The 20372-nt window shown below is 49.4% G+C and overlaps 1 protein-coding gene across 2 annotated transcripts in view; it reads right to left on the bottom strand.

Annotated features, from left to right (window-relative positions):
- Positions 1-598: 598 nt before the first annotated feature.
- CIAPIN1 (cytokine induced apoptosis inhibitor 1) overlaps positions 599-20372 on the bottom strand; it is a 20034-nt gene continuing 260 nt past the window's right edge. Inside the window, exons 1-9 of one of the 2 annotated variants that reach the window (XM_075008805.1) lie at positions 18098-18235; positions 10133-10307; positions 9064-9216; positions 5974-6050; positions 5015-5183; positions 4122-4195; positions 3726-3841; positions 2798-2870; positions 599-1992 (exon numbers count right to left, since the gene is read on the bottom strand). In XM_075008805.1, coding sequence (XP_074864906.1) covers positions 1882-1992; positions 2798-2870; positions 3726-3841; positions 4122-4195; positions 5015-5183; positions 5974-6050; positions 9064-9216; positions 10133-10289 — 930 coding nt within the window. In that variant the 5' untranslated portion in view covers positions 10290-10307; positions 18098-18235 and the 3' untranslated portion in view covers positions 599-1881. Of the gene's footprint in view, positions 1993-2797; positions 2871-3725; positions 3842-4121; positions 4196-5014; positions 5184-5973; positions 6051-9063; positions 9217-10132; positions 10308-18097; positions 18236-20372 lie in introns of those variants that run through there. The other variant, XM_075008804.1, reaches the window with a different exon arrangement.

Here is a 20372-nt window from a genome sequence, read left to right as displayed (position 1 = left end):
TGCCAGTAAAGTGGGGTAACTGTCCCAGGAAACCCCATCACATTCCCACACCGTTTGCTGGCTGAAAGCTCAGGCAACTGTTCCGGTGGTTCAACTCAGCAGGGGGGCTATTGGAGAACCGCAATATTTCATATTTACCTCAGGCATCTTGCTGGAACCCTTACTGAACAGCGAGCAGCTCACATCAAGGCCTCGACTCCCAACGCACATGCAGGGCCACGTCCTGCAGAACCAGGGTTCACATCCTCACATGCTTCTGTCTGGCAGAGATCACCACCTATCTTTATTCCTCCCACTGCAAACCCGACTTTTACTCTTCCCCCTGCCCCAAAATTATGACACAGCCTCCTTTTGAAAGGCTTGACTGGATCTTCAGTGGACAAAATTTAGTATTGAATTTTACGCTTTCCTACACTGAGTACTATGCATGTCTGCATGCGTAATTTTTGCTGGAACAGTTACTGTAGGTGGAATGCCAGCAAAGGGAGCCCAGTGTGTCTACTCACAAATATCCCTAGTAGGCAGAACAAAGCCAAGCCAACAAGAATCAGCTGCGAGTCAATGCACAGATTTAAACCATAAACTCCACCGAGACCAGTTTTAAACAAAAGATTTATTATAGGTCACAGCCTTTATACACAGAAGATCCCCTAATGCTAACCCACTTCATGAGCTTATTTCAAGTCAGTTCAGAGCAATGACAAGTATATGCAGCTGAATCCTATCCCAGGGCGGCTCTCAATAGGACAATGTCATTTTTAAACACAAAAGTGTTGAAATGGGGTGTCAGGTGGAAAACCAGAGAAAATAAATTTAGTGAACAGGGAATTTTCAGGAACGAACGGCGGCTTGGCCCGGAAGCTGCAGGGATGGAAAGTTAAGTGATCACCCTGAAAATCTTTCACACTAACACTGGGGCAGGTATATAAATACTACAGCACTGGCGAAGGTCAACTTCTTTCAGGGGACAGCAAGAAGGAGGAGGCACACAGCACCCCCAATATTAGCATAATTCAGTAGTTGTTGCTACATCTTCATTATAGATAACTACCTTCCCTTTAGCTAGGATAAGATATTTGCTAGCACTAACCCTTATGTCTCCAGCGTATATTGGATGGAAGAAGGGGAAGCCAGGCAGAGACGCCATACTTGAGGACTGTTCTCAAGCTGCTTGAACGAAGTAATTGACTTTGCACAGAATGCAGGGCTGGGGCAGGAGAGAGAGTTTACCAATAGCAGCTTCCCAAGACACCTGGAACCCCACTGTGTTTGCTAAACTCTGCAAGGGGCTTTCATTGGCTTCTCTTTGCTAAGACTCCCTCTGGGTGCCCTTGTGTATGTCACATGGGATAAGAAAGCAGCTCTGGGTTCAAGTCCCCAAAAGAGAACAGGAGATCAGCATTGCCCTCAAGAGACTTGGGCAAAGACTGAGCTAACAGGCCAGAAATAATTAGGGCAAAGCGTGGTTTGCTCTGAGCTAAGAGGCACTGGCTGGGGTTCCAGGTACACGCAGACCAGAGCAGATTCCCATTGGACGCACCCCTTCTGCCAACAGCATGCACTGTGACGGCCAGCGCCTGACAGTAAACAGCCAAATACATCTGAAACCCCTAACAGGAGCAAGTCTGTAGTACGGACACAATAGGAGACCAAGGAAGACTGTCAGTCACCCAAAAGTTAATCAAGTCTGACGACCTTGTGTTTTTAGTTTACAGCAGCACCATCTACCCGCAATGGACCAATCCGCCCCTGCTCCTTTACCCCCTCCCCATATGGAGGAATTTCCTAGAGAGGGAATTTAGGGGGAAGAGAGATTTAAGCTCTGAAGCCAGTGAGCTATGAAACTGCTGTGCTCCAGTGGTGTCACCGTAACATCCCCTTTTAGGCGTCATGAAGATTGTTCTCTGCCAGGAGTATCTTCTCTCCAGGTTTAAAGGCCGGCATCCCCAAGTAGGGGCAGCTGGCACAGCGGAATGCATCTCCCAGGTAACACTGCCAAGACAGAGGCAACAAAAAAGTCAGCTTGCTTCCCGAGTCAGACAAAAACAAAGGAGAAGTTTTCATGGTCCCATCCCGTGGGAAGTGCACCTCCGTGTCAGGCAAACCGAGCTGCCAGCAGAGGATAAACCAGCACAGTAAGAACCTACTTTCAGCCTCTGTGATCAGCACAAGCCTGCTTAGGGCAGGACCGAGTCTGAAGTAGCCCAGGGCTGAGTGAACAAAGAATGGAGTTTTCCCCTGATTGCATCAGAAAACAGTCTCCCCAGAGCAGGGCTGAAGCTGACAGCTGCTCACGTCCAACTCTTGGTGCCTTCGGTGTGTCTGAACCAAAGTCAAACAGGATGATTGTTTGAATGAATGCGAGTGGCTTCAGGCAGAGGAAATCTCTTTGTAAATACCAAGCAGCTCAACAGATTCAAATTCAGCTCAGGAAGGTCAGGAATGAGAACCATACCTTTATGGACGTGGGAGGCTTCAGTCTAGCTCTTACTAGAGAGGTAACCATACGGGTAACAAAGAGTGAGTGTGCACAAAAAAAGAATTTGCTGCAAATGCAATGGAAGTTACCACACACCCACTGAAGCCAATCACTGTATTACAAAATTTGACAGCCTTGCAAAGAGAGCACAACTGGTTCTTGGCCATGAATACTACTTGGTAAAGTCAACCCATAGGGCTTAGGGAGCAATCCACAGCTCACTTGAGGTACTGGAGTTATTTTAAAACTAGCTCACAGGTAAGAAGAGTTTTTTTCCCCAGTTGGACGATATCACAGGATAGATTTAAGGATATTTACATTTCCACAAGCAGATTTGGGTTGCAAGCTCTCCTCCTTCTTCTCCGCCAGCTCCTCCGCAAGGCCACAGGTGCTGCAGACGAGAAACTGCACTCAATCTGAACTTGTTTGCAATGGGATTAGCCACTGACTCGACCCACTCCACCCTCTAACACGTCTTCCTCGGTCTTCCACCGAATACAAGATTACGGCCTCAACGATCATCCCGCACAAAGGCCTTCAGTGCATGTGCATTCACTTTATTTTCCCCTCTAATGACACAGCCCATAGGGCCACATCAAGTGTCCCCATTAAGCAGCTTCAACTTCCTTCTCTCCACCTAGCACACAGGGAAATGCTCTCAGATACTAAATTCATTTTAAAACCTACATGCAACGTTTCCCTGGAAGAAACCTGAAAAAAGAGCCATGGTTGTTGCATGAATCAAGTGAGACCCGAGTGAGTCTGTGTACTCGGGGAAGACCAGTCATCCTACAGTGGGAACATTTACGCCTGGGTTGCAAGCAAACTGAAGTTAAAACAGTCTAGTTACACCAGCCTAGACCCTTAGTAGAGATTCACTTAAAAGCAGCTTGAGTCTTCCTTAAAAATCAGTGTAGCTTCTTTTTCAACATGTTGTCTAGTTGCCCCATTCTAATTTTTATTAATACACATAAGCTCTTGGCAAAATGTAAAAGAAAGATTTACACACTAGAATCTAATATTTGAAAATTTCTACATGCAAAAATTCACTTGGCTAACGGATGTCTGAATGCATTTTTTAAACTAAATATTGAAATATGGACCTGCATGCACTAAGGGTTTAAAAAAAAGAGTAAAGACACCAGCTAAATGAATAGTTTTTGGAGACACAGCACCATAACATGATATTGTAAACAAGAAGTGGTAAAATCTAATTAGAAATTTGCACATCAAGTCTCGTACTCACCAGTTTTTGCAGGCTTTCTTTTTACCTGCTTCCTTACATGATGGAGCTCTGAGGGAAGATGGATCTGGCTTCTTCAGATCCTCAGAATCTAGCAACTCATCCGAGTCCAGGAGATCCTGAAGGAGACACCATGGAGGAAAAAACAACAAAACAAGGAATTTGGCTCAACAGGGAACGGTGACATGGCCAGTGTTAAAGAAAGGACAACAACTGGTATACTTAGTAGTCAAATGTTAGAATTATACTCCAGGCAATCAACCCCTCACCATGTGGGATTAGATGAATGTCTCCACATGGCTCTTACTGCACCACCTCATCAGTAAAGCCCTACTGGGTGCTATGGGTGAAAGTTCATGAAACTTCTACGGTGTGTGTGGAAAACAAAAGCCAACTTACCATTCCCTCATCATTCATATCATTGGCAGAGAGTGTCCACAGTTTTGCAGCAGTGGGGTCCACGGCAGGCTTGCCTGGAACCACAAACATAGAGAATGACCACACACAGCCTCCCCTGAGCGAGGAAATGGTTCCAGCCTTGCTCTTGAATAACTCAATGCTTGTGCCATTTATCACACTCCAGAACCCCGTCCATGGAAACATTTTACTGCTCTCTGAAGCTAAGCACCTGCTCTCTCGCTCAACGCCGTCTTTAAAGCTGATTTGTTAAAGGAATTCTCTGTCCGCTTCTCCTCATCTTTCAGCAAAGATCAGCTATGAAAAACAAATGAGAGTATCCTTCCCAGTTCACCTGGTTTTGACACCAAAACGAGAGGCAATTCATGGAAGCCGCAAATCTTCAGAATATGTTCACCTCTTATTTCTCGCTTTGTCTGAAAGGCCGTGAAATAGGTAGCTGATAGAGGAGATGCTGATGCTTGGAGCCGAGAGAGCTGTAGTTCCATCTGTACTCTTATAACCATTTATAGCCTTCAAAGATCGTGCCTAGACCCTTTTGCACACAGGGAGGAATGAACAACTGGATAGTCCTGGTGTTCCTAATAAGGCTAAAGACAAAACCGAACCCCACAGAAAGTCCTTTGTGCAGCTCTCTCTATGCATTACAATGCAACGGGAAAGGGCACAGGTTTCCCTCCTCCTTTGCTCTGTAGTTTGTCTCTGAAACAAAGGGAAGCCTCCAACAGATACAAAACAGTTAACCAGGATTACAGAGAACCACATTGTCAAACATCCCTTTTCGTTAAGCATTCAAAATTATTACGCTCTCTGCCAAACAGCATCAGAAGTTCACCCATTCCTGGCACTGACACCTCCCTGCACTTCTCTCTTACCTGAGGAAGCAGACTTCTTGGCAAAGGAAAGTTTGAGCTGGCTTGAGGATCCCACTTCAAAGTTGGGTTTCTTGCCTTCCATTTGAACACAGCAAAGGTCATTGTCTTGGCAACCCAGATGCTCTTGGGCTGACTGGGTCTCCTCAGGGCTCAAAGGGACCTTCTGCAGCTGGGAGGCAAGACACAGCGTGCGTTAATCCTTGCACAGAACTGCCTATCCCAATGCCCTGTGCAATAACGCCATACCACGTAGCGAAAGGTTTCGTCGCTGTCTCAGTGCGTTGTGTTATATTTCAAACTGCCTCGTTCTCTCTGCTTGCACAAGTGGAGCACGGAGCTGGCTGGCACGCTGCGGGTGATATCACACAGCTCGTTGCCACTCTTCATTTGGAGATATATGGATTTTTTTTTTTTTTTAGTTTAAAGAACAAACTCTTATTCGTACAGTATTATGAGCTCAGTTTTCATGCTGGTTGTGCTGCTGCATATTTCTAGGCACGCTAACAATGGCTGGGCAGCGAGCAACCCAGCATCCTTCTTGGAAGCCCATACTCCGGGGCGAGCGAACGTTTTACACCGGATCCCACTTTTTGCTCCTGCAGTTAGCAAGGCCCCCTTCCCCCAACCTGTCTAAAGTGATCCAGACCAATGGACATTTTGGTTAAGTTCATATGGAAACAAAACCTCTTTTGGCACGTGTAAGGAAATGAATACGCGGGACGTAAGAACGTCATGAATTGGGATACCAACGTGAATACGCACGCATAGAAAGAGTAACACATTTCAACATTTTTAATGAGACGGATGAGCCTGAGACCCAGCAACCGATCATGCCGCACCCCCTCTTTTGAAATTTCAACCCCTCCCAAGGGGCGCTGCCCCCACTTTGCACACCCCTGCTCTGTTCAGTCCTGAAATGGGAGCTCTCTGGAGTGGGTTAGTGCACATATAACACATACCTCCTTCACTTCCATGAACCCCGAGAGTGTCAGAGCGGCAGGGAGCCTGGCTGCTGTCTTAATTCGACTGTTGTCACCTGGAAAACATGACAAGGTCCACAAAACCAAGCTCATTATTAGAGACAGATGTGTTGCTGCTTATCACATGAAAGGACTGGCTGTGCTTTAGAAGGCAGCATTCCAGCTAATCCCTTTGTTTAGGCTCTTTTTTCGTAATCGCTCCGGGGCATCTGGGAAATCAGCAGTTCATTCATTCAAACAGGCTTTTCAATACAGACTTTATATAAATCAGTTCAAAATTATGCCCTTGACAAATATATTAGGATCACGAAGGCTTCTCCAGTATCCAAGAAAAACAGACGCTCCCACTGCCACAGGCTCATAGAAGTCCTCAGAAATACAAAGGTCTAAGAAATCCGAAGTTCAGAAATGGATGAGTTCGTTCCAGAAGGCATCAAGTCTCACAGGACTCATTTAATTAACACGGGCTTGTTTTTCTCCCTTGGGGCATCGACGTTACCTAGGTACAAGGCTCCATTCGTGTCTTTTGTAAATGTGTTTGTATAAGATGCTCTGTCTCTCTCCTGAGAGTCACTTGATCTTATTTAGATTATACAGGTACCTAAAAAGTCCCAGTCAAGATCATAACCCCACGGCATGATCCACTACAGAGTCAGAGAGAATTTTAGTTTCACGGAGGTCCCAAAAACCGGATGCAGGTCACTAAAAACTAATCAGCGCTGTGGTCCCACTAAGCATAGCTGTCAGTATCCTTACAGGAACAGAGCTATTAACTACCATTAACTCATGTGATTAATTCAAAAAAGGACTTGCAATTAATCACACTTAAACAACACAGAGCTGCCCTCCTCGCAGCTGAGTGAACGGCAGCACACAGAGCTGCTTGCCCTGCGGCTTCTCCCACCCCCACGGCAGTGGGGGGGAAAGGGGAGGGGATGCGCCTGGGAGTAGCAGGGGGTGCACACAGCCAAGTATGCTCAGGAATGTGGAAGGAGCTCAGTGCCTCCCCCCACCTAGGTCTTGCAACATCCTCTTTGGCCTAGAAGACTCTTTAATTCAGAATACCCTGTTTCTGGATTAAAGATGTTCAAGTGTAAGTCCCGTTGAAATGTATTAAAATACGTTGGATGTTTTTGTACATTTTAAAGTATACTGATTTCCATAGTCAATACAGAATACCAGGGGTATAGTGCTCACGGAGCAATTGGATTACAAATATTAGAACTATGAAAATGATAAAACCGTATCTTTTAGTTCGCCTCATACATGTACCGGAGTGCGAACTCTATCATGAAAATGCAGTTTGCAAATATAGATTTTTTTGTAACATAAGACGCATTCAAAAATAAAACCATGTAAAACTTTAGAGACGACAGATAGGCTCAGTCCTGCTTCTTGTTCAGTATGGTTACAATCTGCAGGAGAGCAACAGGAACTCCTGTGGCACCTCATACACTTCTTGCTGTTTTCGAAGATACAGACTTACACGCCTGCCTCTCTGATAGTCTGCAGGAGATAACCCTGCCTGCTCATTTACGACGGCACCGAAGGAGAGAACGAGCGTTTGCGTGGCACTGTTGTAGCAGGTTTTTTGGGTACGTAATTCTATATCTCTAAGTTCAACTTTCATCATAAAGAGATTGCACTACAGTACTTGTATGAGGGGACTTGAATACTGGCTTTTTACACTGTAAATATCTGTAATCAAAAATAAACAAAGTAAGGACCATCCACTTCATATTCTGTGTTCTAACTGAAAATGTAGAAAGCATCTTTAAATTTTAAATGCATGGTGTTCTATTATCATTAATCAAACAACTGTTTTAACTGTTTGACAGCCCTAAACAATAAGTCTCTTGCTGCTTTTATATTTTTGATACAAGGTGCTCATCAGCACAGATCACGGTTTCCCAAACTGGGGGGTATGAAGAAATTCCAGGGGAGGACACAAGGCGACTCAGCCCCCTGCCATCATTCCCCCCACTTAAGAAAAAGCCGGCATGTGCTTCCGGCTGTCAGCCCCTGCCATTACATGGGTGACCTGGTGCAGATGCCATAAAAGCAGGCAGCTGGCGAAGACCCATGTGGTGCTAGCTGCCTCCTGCAAAGGTGCGTGAGTGTGGGCTGGGGAAGGAGGAGGAGAAGGATGGGGTTAGATGCGGGGCTGTGGGTGCCTGGCTCAGGGGAGGGGGATGGGGTGAGATTAGGAGGCTGGAGGTGCCTGGCTTTGAGGGAGGAGAGGGGCTCGGAAGGTGGGGCTTATGGGGCTCAGAAAGTAGGCTTGAGGGGCTCATGAGGCCTGAGTAGCTGGCCCTGGCATCACGAGGCTCAGGTGGCTCAGGCTGGCAGGCAGATGGCTGACCCCAGCAGTGTGGGGCTCGGGTGGCTCAGGTTGATGGGTGGGCAGCTGGCTCTGGCAGCATGGGACTCGGGTGGGTGGGTGGCTGGCCCCGGCAGCATGGGGCTTCGGAAGCTGGCCCCGGGGGCTGGAGGGCAGGTGGGCAGGCAGCTGGCACCACCAGCATGGGGCTTGGGCAGCTGGCTTACAGTTGGGGTGGGTGGCTGGCCCCAGCAGCTGGCGGGCAGGCAGCTGGCCCTGGCAGCATGGGGCTCGGGCGGGCAACTCTGGCAGCACAGGGCTCAGGAGGGCGGGCAGCTGGCGCGGGGCTCAGGCAGCTGGCCAGCTGGGGCTGCAACAAGCACCCACAAGGGGCCAAGAAAAACTATTTGTACTTATTTTTAAAATTAAATAACATTTTTATATCAAGTTTGTGTGTTTATTTTAAATTACAAATTGAATTTTTTGTTAAAAGGGGGCTTGGATGATGGTAAAGAAGAGGTGAGGGGACCGGAGGGTTTCACAAAAATCGCAAGGGGGTGTGTGATGCCGAGAAGTTTGGAAACCACTGGCATAGATTCTAACATGACAGTGCTCACCTCAGATACAAGATCATACCTTGTGGCTTATGCTAACGGGTCACACGACTTGCAAACCTTTTGGCCTTATCCTCCACAAAAGCGTGCTCGGTTGCCTGAGATCCAGGGGCAAGAACATAGACTGGCTCTTACCTGTTTGCATAGCCACTGGTTCTTTCAAAAGGACACGACCTCCTGGCTTAAGTATTCGAGCTATTTCTGCCAGCACCTCAGCACTGTGCACCATCATACTGCCTGGCACCATGCCTGACAGAACCACATCAAAGCTGGATTCCGCATGAGCCGCTGAGAAGGAAAGGACAGAAAAAAAAAATACACTTGTCTATTGTACCTTCTCAGATCCCCTTCTTACATGTGTGACGATCACACCACATAGCATCCAATAACAATCATCAGTGATGAAACAAGCGTGACTATGGTTCGGAGGCCACCAAATTCACAGCCATGAAAAACAAATCCCAGACCATGAAATCTGGTTCATGTGCATTTTTACTGTCTACCATTCAGACTTCACGGGGAGAACAGTGTTTCTCAAACTGGGAGTCCTGGCCCAAAAGGGGATTGCGGGGGGGGTGGGGGGGATACACGGTTATTTTGGAGGGAATCATGGTATTGCCACTCTTCCTTCTGTGTTGTCATCAGAGGTGTCAGCTGGGAAAGCCAGCTGCCACCTCTGAGGGAAGTTCCACCACCAGTAGCAATGCAGAAGAGGGGCAATACCATACCATTCCACACTTATCTCCGCTTTGCCGCCGTCAGAGCTGGGATCTTAGCCACAAGCCTCCCCTCTCCAGCTGCTCAGCTCTGAAGGCAGCACCACTGCCAGCACTGAAGTAATGATAGCAATGCTGCAAGCACTTCCGCGACAACCTTGTAACGTTTCCCCTCACACACACACAGCTTCTTTTCAGGTCAGGGCCTCAATAATTCTAACACTGTGAAATTTCAGATGTAAATATCTAGAATCATGAAATTTATGATTTTTTAAAATCCTACGAGCATAACATTGACCAAAATGGACTGAATTTGACAGGGCCCTAACTACGGTGAATAACTTTCCCGTATACTAGTAGCAGTATAAGCATTTCTACTTTTATACGTGCAGACGTCTTAGGTTACAAATCCTGCATTAACCCGCCCACAGAGCACGACGCTGCCCTTAAACCAAAACCAAAAAAGAAGAAATTACATCCCCACTTACAATGGGACAGTTGGTTCATATTTTCCACACATACACGGCTCCCACGTCCCACCAATGCCTGAATCTTATCCACCAGATTCTTCAATCCTTCAACAGGTGAGGAGCTATCCCACACCACTGCCACACGCTGGCCAACTGAGATCCCATACTCCGCCATGTCACTGTATCACTGAGCCTGAATATGTGAGATCAAGAAAGGAAGAAATTAGTGCCAAGATCACTGAGCAGAACATGGATTTTCACTTACTCCAGAGGGTTGCCCTCTTTTAATAACTAGGATAACTCCTTGGCTCTTGGAAGCCTAGAGTTTCCAGATCAACACATTAAAGCACATCTCCTTGTAAGAGCATAATTCAGTTTCTCTCAAATTCAACAGAAGTCCTGTGGCATCTTATAGACTAACAGATTTATTGGAGCATAAGCCTTCCTGGGCAAAGATGCACTTGGGCACTTTCTCTCAAATTGTGACACTGGCTTCCTCCAGAAGGCTCTGTTAGAGACAGTGCAAAGTTTAAGGGGAGCAGGAAAGGCTTTTTATACAATCTCAAACTAGAAACGAACATGTAATATGTTGGTCTAAGTTGCCACAGGACTCCTCATTTTTGCTGAAACTGACTAATCCGGCTATCCTCTCAATTACAAATACAGATTGAACCTCTCTCATCTGGCATCCTGGGGATCTGAACAGTGCCACACAAGAGAATTTGTCAGACCATGGGAGGCCTGAGATGATGCATTTGCACCATGCTCTAGCAGCATTACCAAGACTTCCACTGCTTACTGGGCTCTTAGAGGACATTTTGGGGTAAATTACAGCTAAATAACAGCATAGAAATCTGGGAGCCAGGACTGGTTCGGAAACAAATTTATGGGACTATGGGAAACTTGGCCACAGCCATGATAAGTGGTCATCCAGCTAACTAAAATCATGCGGGTTTACAGGGGTTGCCAGCAGAGAGTGTGCTGGATTAGAGAGGTTTAACCTGCATTGCAAATCAAATATAAACTCTGTTCTAAGATCTTTAGAGGCATGATTGTTCTTGGGTGCCTACTGCACAAATAACTTAACTCTATTAAGTAAACCTATCCTGTGTATTAAACCATTTTATAACTAAAGGATGGAAAACAAAAACAAATAACCAGTCCACATGTGAAGGATTTGTTGTGTCCTGAGCTTAAAGGCCTTGGGTTCCGATGGGCTAATTGGGAAAAAACGTTCCCAAGTCAGAGGCTCTACTTTGAGAGTATTAGGTTGCCAGCCTTTCAGGTCTCAAAACTCAAAGCAAGATTGACACACTGGTTTCTACTACCATGGCAGCACAGATAATTAGTCCCCAAGGTATGTAATTTAAAATACAAAAACAAAACAAAACACAGTATCACCACTTTGAACTGTAACTAGAACAGGAAACCAGTGAGGTCTTCAGAGAAATAATGTAAAACTTTTCTCACATTAAAACAACGGCTACCAAATCCCAACAAACCACACAAGACAAGTCCTACATCCAAGGGAATAAACTAATCACCTAAGACTGGGTCTACACCTGCCGCGGAAGACGGAATGCTTACGTTCGATCTTCCGGTGTGCTGTTTTGGCGTGTTCCAGGGTGAATGCTGAGCCCGGAACGTCTTTTGAGCAGCACGGTATTAAGGAATGCCGACAGGAGGGGCGCTGCTGTCGACCTTCCGTCATGAAGACAGGTACGGAAGTCGGCAGGTGCCAAGTCAATTTTTTGGTTTATAAGTGGCGTACCAAAAGTTGCATAGCAGCTGTTGAGCTTCCAGGTAAGTGTAGATGCAGCCTGAGAGCCAGACTACACTGAGGTCAACCTCTGGTGGCTGGAACTTTGAAACTGACAAAAAAGCCCATCTCTCAGCTGTTCTTGCACCATGAGCTCTGGGGTCCTACCTGGAGCCAGCAGACATTTGGACTCAGAGCCCAGATCTCCTGCTGGGAACCCAGCTGCCCCTTCCCGAGACTCTTGGCTCCCCACCAGGTGCATGGAAGCAGACTGGTCTCTGAATGTTGATCTCCCTGCCAGAAGGGAGAAGCCCCAAGCAGCTTTCCCCTTGCTCCTGGCTGAGAGTGGGAAGGTGAGAAGTCATGAGGCATTTCAGCTCCTGGGTGGGAGCTATGCAGACTTGAGAGCCCTGGCCCTCTTCAGTCAATGGAAATGATGTGCACCACCAACGGAAGGGTGCAACGTGGACATCGGCCGCTGCAGGAGTTACAGAGGTTGAATTAAGTGTTTATGTAGACATGCTCCAGTTCTTTTCACCAGGTTGAACTATTACTAAGAGGACAGTTTACTATCACTCCCCCTATTGTCATCTCATTCCTTAAATACCTTCCATTTTAAATTAGTGTTACCTTAGCCTTGCCTATGGTACCACTGTCACTCACTGTATCCCATGTTAGTCTCAGAGGGGTAGCCGTGTTAGACCATAGAAAAATCTAAAGCTGCAGGTCTTCCCACGAAAGCTCATTACCTAATAAATAAATGTGTTCGCCTTTCAGGTGCCACAGGACCACTTGTCTTCACAGTAATAACATAACACTCTGTAACCACGCGTTCCCTACTTTTATATGGCCATGATACATTGTAGAGAGTACATTTTGTCACACTTGAAAAGTCAATCTACTGAACTTTTACTACCCCAATGACATACGTGTAGCCTTTAAGTTTTACTGTATAAAATTACTGAAATTTGGGGAATGCCCACAAACTACATTAAACTCTTTCATATAGCACAGCCCTGGGACTGAGAGGTTGCTGGATGTTCAAATATTCTGGATAATAGCTATGCCTCGCCATGCACCACACTAAAGAAAAACAAGATTAGATATGAAGAAAAACAAAAATGTATGCAAGTACTTTATTTACCCACAACAGCAGTATTGTACGCTATAAACTTATATTGGATTTGTCGTCACTATACTGTACTTGTGGAAAACGTAACTAAAATGTACTTGATCTTTAAGTTAAACAATACTGTATTTTAACTGTCACTGTACACGTACTTTGCTTATATGAAACAAAGTAAATTTTAATTCACTTAAACAACTTTATTTCACGATTTTAAGTTAAACTTAACTAAAATGAAGGTTATTTGAGAATTCTGGATGGTAGAATGCGGCTTAAAACAGTTTACTGTAGCTCCTCAGTGACAAAAGAATGTCCAACACCCACTCAGGTGTTAAAGAGCCATTGTCCAGCAAGGGGAGGTTAAAGGGGGACAAGACATTTACATTGCAAAGGGGGACAATTGAAATTTGAGTACCAAACAGAATGCCCATCACCTGCACCCTGGAGGAGGACATTTTAGGGAAAAAGAAAAGATACTGGTTTCATCATTGCTTCACCTCCCCAGTCTCTACTCAAGAGGCAAATATTTGAAAGGCAAAGAAGTAGAGCGCTGCAGTTCCACCTTACAGCTGCAGAGACCTGCAAACCATTTCTGTGGATTATGGGTCAGATGCAGGCAGACATTTGGCGTCCCTGCAGGGCTCTGCAAAGAAGCATCACTGAAATGAAGAAATGGTCCACGGCTGTCATAGCCTGTGACCTAAGAACTGAACTATGAACTACCTGCAGCATTTGGTGGGGCAAGGGAGTTACCTGCTTGGAATTTTGCTTAGCTTGGTAAGGTTTAAAAGTCAGGTTTTGTTTACGCTATGCAGCTTTTAGGGACGGGGCTGTGTTGACAAAGCCATTCACTAAAAATGCTGCAGTGCAGCTGCTGCTTGCCAGCAGAAGAGAACTCCAGCTGACAAAGCACCGTTCAAAGTGGCACCTGTCGCAGCAAAACTTACGTCTTTCAGGGAAAGGAGCGGTAACACCTCGGAACAACAAAGAATTTGTTGTTCAATTGCCAGTAAGGACATAGCCTTAGATTGCAATTTTATCATTTTTTCAACCAATTCTGATCTTTTTTTTTTTATACCTGTATCACTTATAATCACTCAGAACCTCCCTATAGTTAATAACATTGTTTTAATATTTTTACCTAAAAGAGAGACCTTTGCCTACAGTGTGTGGGAGATCTGCTGAGGTTAACAACGGCTGGCGCATGTGCGCTTTCTTGCCAGAGGAGGTTGTGAAGACCACGACTTTAACAGGGTTCAGTTTGAACTGGACAGATTCATGGAGGCTAGGTCAATTAATGGCTGTTAGCCAGGCTGCATAGGAATAGTGTCCCTGCCTCTGTTTGTCAGAGGTTGAAAATGGGTGTCAGGAGAGGGATCGCTTTGGTGACTACCTGTCTGTTCCGTCTCTCTGGGGCATCAGGCATCAGCCCGTCGGAAGACAGGAGACTGGGCTGGATGGACCTTTGGTCTGGCCCAGTCTGGCCGTTCTTATGTTCTTAGATAAAATGGACTCCAGAACTTGTACCGTCCAAGGGAGTCCTGAGCACCATAAGAGGCACATTTCCGGGGTGCAAGATTGGGACTGAAAGGATTTGTGGGTGTTTCCCCATCTACTGTTCACACAGGCTCTTCCAGCCACTCTCGTAACCTCGTCGGCTTTGCACGCGTTGCTAAGGGCTGTGCGGGAGCAAAGCCTTGAGGAGCTGCTGTTCACTAGCAGCGGGGGCTGAAATGTGTTCCTGCAAACTCCGTGTAACTCAAATTTTCACCTAGGTTCACCTCCTGGGTTTGCAGGAGCCGGGACACTGACCGGCCCACCAGGGCCGATCACTTTCCTGGCTCCCGGAGTAGCTGGGAACCGGGAACCAGGGGGCAGCCTGGTTCCCATCTCCCCCGCGGCTTGCGGGACCCTGGAAACTGACCAGCTCCATTTCCCCGCTCCTGTCAGGTATGGCAACCTGACTGTCAGCTGCAGTTTCCTGCTCCTATGAGGGGCAGTGGTCATGTTAACCCGAGACACATGCACCTTGGTTGCGCGTATCTCGGGAGTTTACTGTACAGCAATTCCACAGTCCAACTGGTAGCCTGGGGGACGTCACAACCATCCAAACATTAGACTATGTCAAAACCAGTGAAAGTAAATAAGACAGTTGGTCATTTGTCTTTACGACAAGAAGGGGAGATTATTTTCAGTTACAATACGGTTTCCCTTGCGCTACACATGGCATCCCAGATAGGAGAAGGCCACAGGACTGAGACGCAAGGTGAAAAGCGATCTATCCTGCTTTCTGGGTCTTATCTCTTTGTCACATACATTTTCACTAGCAGGCCTCTGAACTCAAGATTTTTCCCGCCCCATGAAGGGTAAGAAAAGGATCCAGAATGTAAAAAGCAGCAAAGCTTCAAAGCTCCACCAACTGAGGAATTCTTCAGCTCTCTGTAGCTGTGTCTACATGTGCACGCTACTTCGAAGTAGCGGCACTAACTTCGAAATAGCGCCCGTCGCGGCTACACGCGTCGGGCGCTATTTCGAAGTTAACTTCGACGTTAGGCGGCGAGACGTCGAAGTCGCTAACCTCATGAGGGGATCGGAATAGCGCCCTACTTCGACGTTCAACGTCGAAGTAGGGACCGTGTAGACGATCCGCATCCCGCAACTTTGAAATAGCGGGGTCCGCCATGGCGACCATCAGCTGAGGGGTTGAGAGACGCTCTCTCTCCAGCCCCTGCGGGGCTCTATGGTCACCGTGGGCAGCAGCCCTTAGCCCAGGGCTTCTGGCTGCTGCTGCGGCAGCTGGGGATCCATGCTGCAGGCACAGGGTCTGCAACCAGTTGTCAGCTCTGTGTATTTTGTGTTGTTTAGTGCAACTGTGTCTGGGAGGGGCCCTTTAAGGGAGCGGCTTGCTGTTGAGTCCGCCCTGTGACCCTGTCTGCAGCTGTGCCTGGCACCCTTATTTCGATGTGTGCTACTTTGGCATGTAGACGTTCCCTCGCAGCGCCTATTTCGATGTGGTGCCGCGCAACGTCGAAGTTGAACATCGACGTTGCCAGCCCTGGAGGACGTGTAGACGTTACTCATCGAAATAAGCTATTTCGATGTAGGCTTCACGTGTAGACGTAGCCTGTGTGTCCAGCTGAAGAATTCCTCAGTCGTGGGAGGTTTGGAGCGTTCCTGCTTCATTCAACTGAGCCTGTGCACCTATTCCACAAATGCACTTGAACTTCACCGGCTCGAGCCACTTGTGCATTCAGACTGGAGGCTCTCTCTCTCTCTTTTCCCCCCACAAAGCTACTTACATGTAACTAAAGTCAGTTGAAAATTATAGGTCCACACCAGCACAAAAACTCTGTTGGGCTATGCTGTGCGGCACAGGCTAAGTCTACTCTAAGGCCAGATCTACACTAGACATTAAAGTCCATTGTAAATACGCAACCCCAGCGATCGCAATTGTGTGGCTAGAATCGACCGATCTACAATCAACTTATCTGGCCATCCTCACGGAGGGAGGTCAAGGGGAGATCCTCTCCCATTGACCTTACTTTCTCCTCAAGATATTGAGCATGGGGGGTCGATTGTCGACCAAAGACAGTTTTATTTTGCGTGTGACTAGTGGGCATGCAAAATTGAACCCCAGAATATCGATCCTGAGCAGGCTGATCTTCCATGTGGTGACGACATACCCTAAGAGCTAGAGGTGGGATTTCCCATCCCAACTAACATGCTAAAACTGTAGCGTAGCTGCAACAGCAGCTCATGTTTGCTACCCAGCGTACGTAGCACTCGTGGGGACTGGGCAGGTTTATACTCAGGGCAGCCGACATATACCCTCACTGCTATTAAGGTACTATTTTTTAGCATGCTAGGTCAGATAAGAGCCAGCCCGAGTATGTTTACACATGCATGGGATTCCGTCCCTTCACCAGCAAGATCATAGCATTGACGTAGCCACGTTCACCGTGGCTCAAACCCAGCTCAGGAAAGTAGCGCGCAATCGTTGCTAAACAATGTCACTTTGGTAAGCTTTGCGAAATTAATCAGTAGCCTCCGTTCAACTCCTAGTGGAGAGGCGCACGCATCTCTAAAACCACCACCAGAAATGTCACCATTTTAAGGCACTCAGGAGAGAAGCCAAAGAATAAATGACACTGAAAATGTTCTCATCCCTTTCCTTGGGCTTTCAAAAATAGGCAGAAGCCCACGACTAGAGCTGAGTTCTACACCCTGACTTTGCCCATGCTCTGTTGACTGCAGCTAGCAAATTTCACTTTAAAATGCTGTCATTTTTGCAGTCACAACCTAAATCAGGTTCCACTTCCGTAAACCCCGTACACAAACTTTTTCGTAAACTCACACATATACTTCAAAATGTCAAATTAAGTTTCACAAAGAATAATTTGGAGAGAGAGATGATTAATATTATAATATAGCCCTTGAGAAACTGGAACCCACCCACAAATTCACCGCACAAAATTGTTTGCCAAGTTAGTAACAGCCCCGGCACGTGGGAACCTTCAAACAAAACAAAAATCTCCTTCCCGCAACAATAAAATATCCCTCACCAGCAATTAAGTTGCCAAAGCTACACTTTTTTCCACAGTCGTGGTGTCAGACACGCTCGCCATTAGCTACATGTGGCTATCCAGCGGGTTAAGGGTAGCTAGTTGGCTTGAACAATAAATGTACTTTCAGAATACTGAACAGTTTGCTGTTTCAGAACTGGCTGGACAACCTGGTTCTAAAGCGCGGAGGAGGCATTTAATAAGGGCTCTTGACAGACTCAGAAGAGTCACAAGTAACAAGCAATCCTGATGACCTCATAAATGTGGAAGAGGAACAGAGAGGGAGCCATGTTAGCCTGTACTGCAACAAAACAAAGCAGCAGAAATGTACCACTTTAAAGATGAACAGAATGACTTATTTGGTGATGAGCTTTCATGGGACAGACCCACTTCTTCTGTCACACTTTAAAGACGAACAAAATGATTTATCCGGTGATGAGCTTTTGTGGGACAGTCCCACGAAAGTTCACCACCGAATAAATCATTTTGTTAGCCTTTAAAGTGCAACGTTTCTGCTGCTTTGTTTTCTGACAAACCTGGTGGTCAGAAAGGCAGGCTGCCAGCTGGTGGAGGGCAGAGACAGGAGGCGCGTGCTGGTAAATCCAAGGACTAGTCTCAGGTGGTTCAGCACAGTTCAGACCCGACAGGCAAGGGCAGTACAGGGAGAGTGTAATTCCAGCTGCAGAACGATGGGGGAGGAAGGAAAATAAAAAGCCACCCCATAGGTAACTAAGGGGGGGCGCAGAGATCACACCCAGGGCCCAGCCAGGCCTGACCAAGGCAGAGGAGGCTCGGCAACAGCTGCGGGAAGGGGAAAAGCCCTCATGCCAGGCGATGCCCAGGGGAGAAGGGGCCTGAGAAGAGGCACAAGCAGGCCCGCTCCCCCGGCTCGGGGGGGCGGGGACAGAGCCATCCACTGACCCCAAGCTACACGCAGCCCACAAGGGCTCATGGAGGCTGGGGGGGGGGGGGGAACGGACAAGAGAGTCACTGTATGAAAGGGCCCCCCAGGAGTCAGTGCGGTACGGGACAGAGAGCGGGAACAGGGGACACTGGGAACCCCCAGGGGGACCCTAAGGGGGAGGGGGAAGCACTGGGGGGACCCAGGGGTCACTGGGGGAGGGGTACGGGACAGAAAGCGGGAACGGCGGGGAGGCACCGGGAACCCCAGAGGTCACTGGGGGGAGGGGTACGTGGAGCTGAGCGGGAACGGGGGTCACTGAGGGGGTCACTGGGGGGAGGGGTACGCGGAGCTGAGCGGGAACGGGGCGCACTGGGGGGTCACTGGGGGGAGGGGTACGTGGAGCTGAGCGGGAACGGGGGTCACTGGGGGGAGGGGTACGCGGAGCTGAGCGGGAACGGGGCGCACTGGGAGGTCACTGGGGGGAGGGGTACGTGGAGCTGAGCGGGAACGGGGCTCACTGGGGGTAGGGGGAGGCACTGGGGGTCACTGGGGGGAGGGGTACGCGGAGCTGAGCGGGGGGGCTCACTGGGGGAGGGGGGTCACTGGGGGGAGGGGTACGTGGAGCTGAGCGGGGGGGGCTCACTGGGGGAGGGGTACGTGGAGCTGAGCGGGAATGGGGGTCACTGGGGGGAGGGGTACGCGGAGCTGAGCGGGAACGGGGCGCACTGGGAGGTCACTGGGGGGAGGGGTACGCGGAGCTGAGCGGGAACGGGGCTCACTGGGGGGAGGGGTACGCGGAGCTGAGCGGGGGGGGCTCAGTGGGGGAGGGGGGTCACTGGGGGGAGGGGTACGCGGAGCTGAGCGGGAACGGGGCTCACTGGGGAAGGGGAGGCACTGGGGGGTCACTGGGGGGAGGGGTACGCGGAGCTGAGCGGGAACGGGGCGCACTGGGGGGTCACTGGGGGGAGGTGTACGCGGAGCTGAGCGGGGGGGCTCACTGGGGGAGGGGGGTCACTGGGGGGAGGGGTACGTGGAGCTGAGCGGGGGGGGCTCACTGGGGGAGGGGGGTCACTGGGGGAGGGGTACGTGGAGCTGAGCGGGAACGGGGCGCACTGGGGGGTCACTGGGGGGAGGGGTACGTGGAGCTGAGCGGGAACGGGGGTCACTGGGGGGAGGGGTACGCGGAGCTGAGCGGGAACGGGGCGCACTGGGAGGTCACTGGGGGGAGGGGTACGCGGAGCTGAGCGGGAACGGGGCTCACTGGGGGGAGGGGGAGGCACTGGGGGTCACTGGGGGGAGGGGTACGCGGAGCTGAGCGGGGGGGGCTCAGTGGGGGAGGGGGGTCACTGGGGGGAGGGGTACGCGGAGCTGAGCGGGAACGGGGCTCACTGGGGGAAGGGGAGGCACTGGGGGGTCACTGGGGGGAGGGGTACGCGGAGCTGAGCGGGAACGGGGCGCACTGGGGGGTCACTGGGGGGAGGTGTACGCGGAGCTGAGCGGGGGGGCTCACTGGGGGAGGGGGGTCACTGGGGGGAGGGGTACGTGGAGCTGAGCGGGGGGGGCTCACTGGGGGAGGGGGGTCACTGGGGGAGGGGTACGTGGAGCTGAGCGGGAACGGGGCGCACTGGGGGGTCACTGGGGGGAGGGGTACGTGGAGCTGAGCGGGAACGGGGGTCACTGGGGGGAGGGGTACGCGGAGCTGAGCGGGAACGGGGCGCACTGGGAGGTCACTGGGGGGAGGGGTACGCGGAGCTGAGCGGGAACGGGGCTCACTGGGGGGAGGGGGAGGCACTGGGGGTCACTGGGGGGAGGGGTACGCGGAGCTGAGCGGGGGGGGCTCAGTGGGGGAGGGGGGTCACTGGGGGGAGGGGTACGCGGAGCTGAGCGGGAACGGGGCTCACTGGGGG

This window comes from Carettochelys insculpta, chromosome 14 (assembly GCF_033958435.1).
Source record: "Carettochelys insculpta isolate YL-2023 chromosome 14, ASM3395843v1, whole genome shotgun sequence".
NCBI lineage: Eukaryota > Metazoa > Chordata > Testudines > Carettochelyidae > Carettochelys > Carettochelys insculpta.
This window is presented reverse-complemented; position numbering and strand designations above follow the sequence as displayed.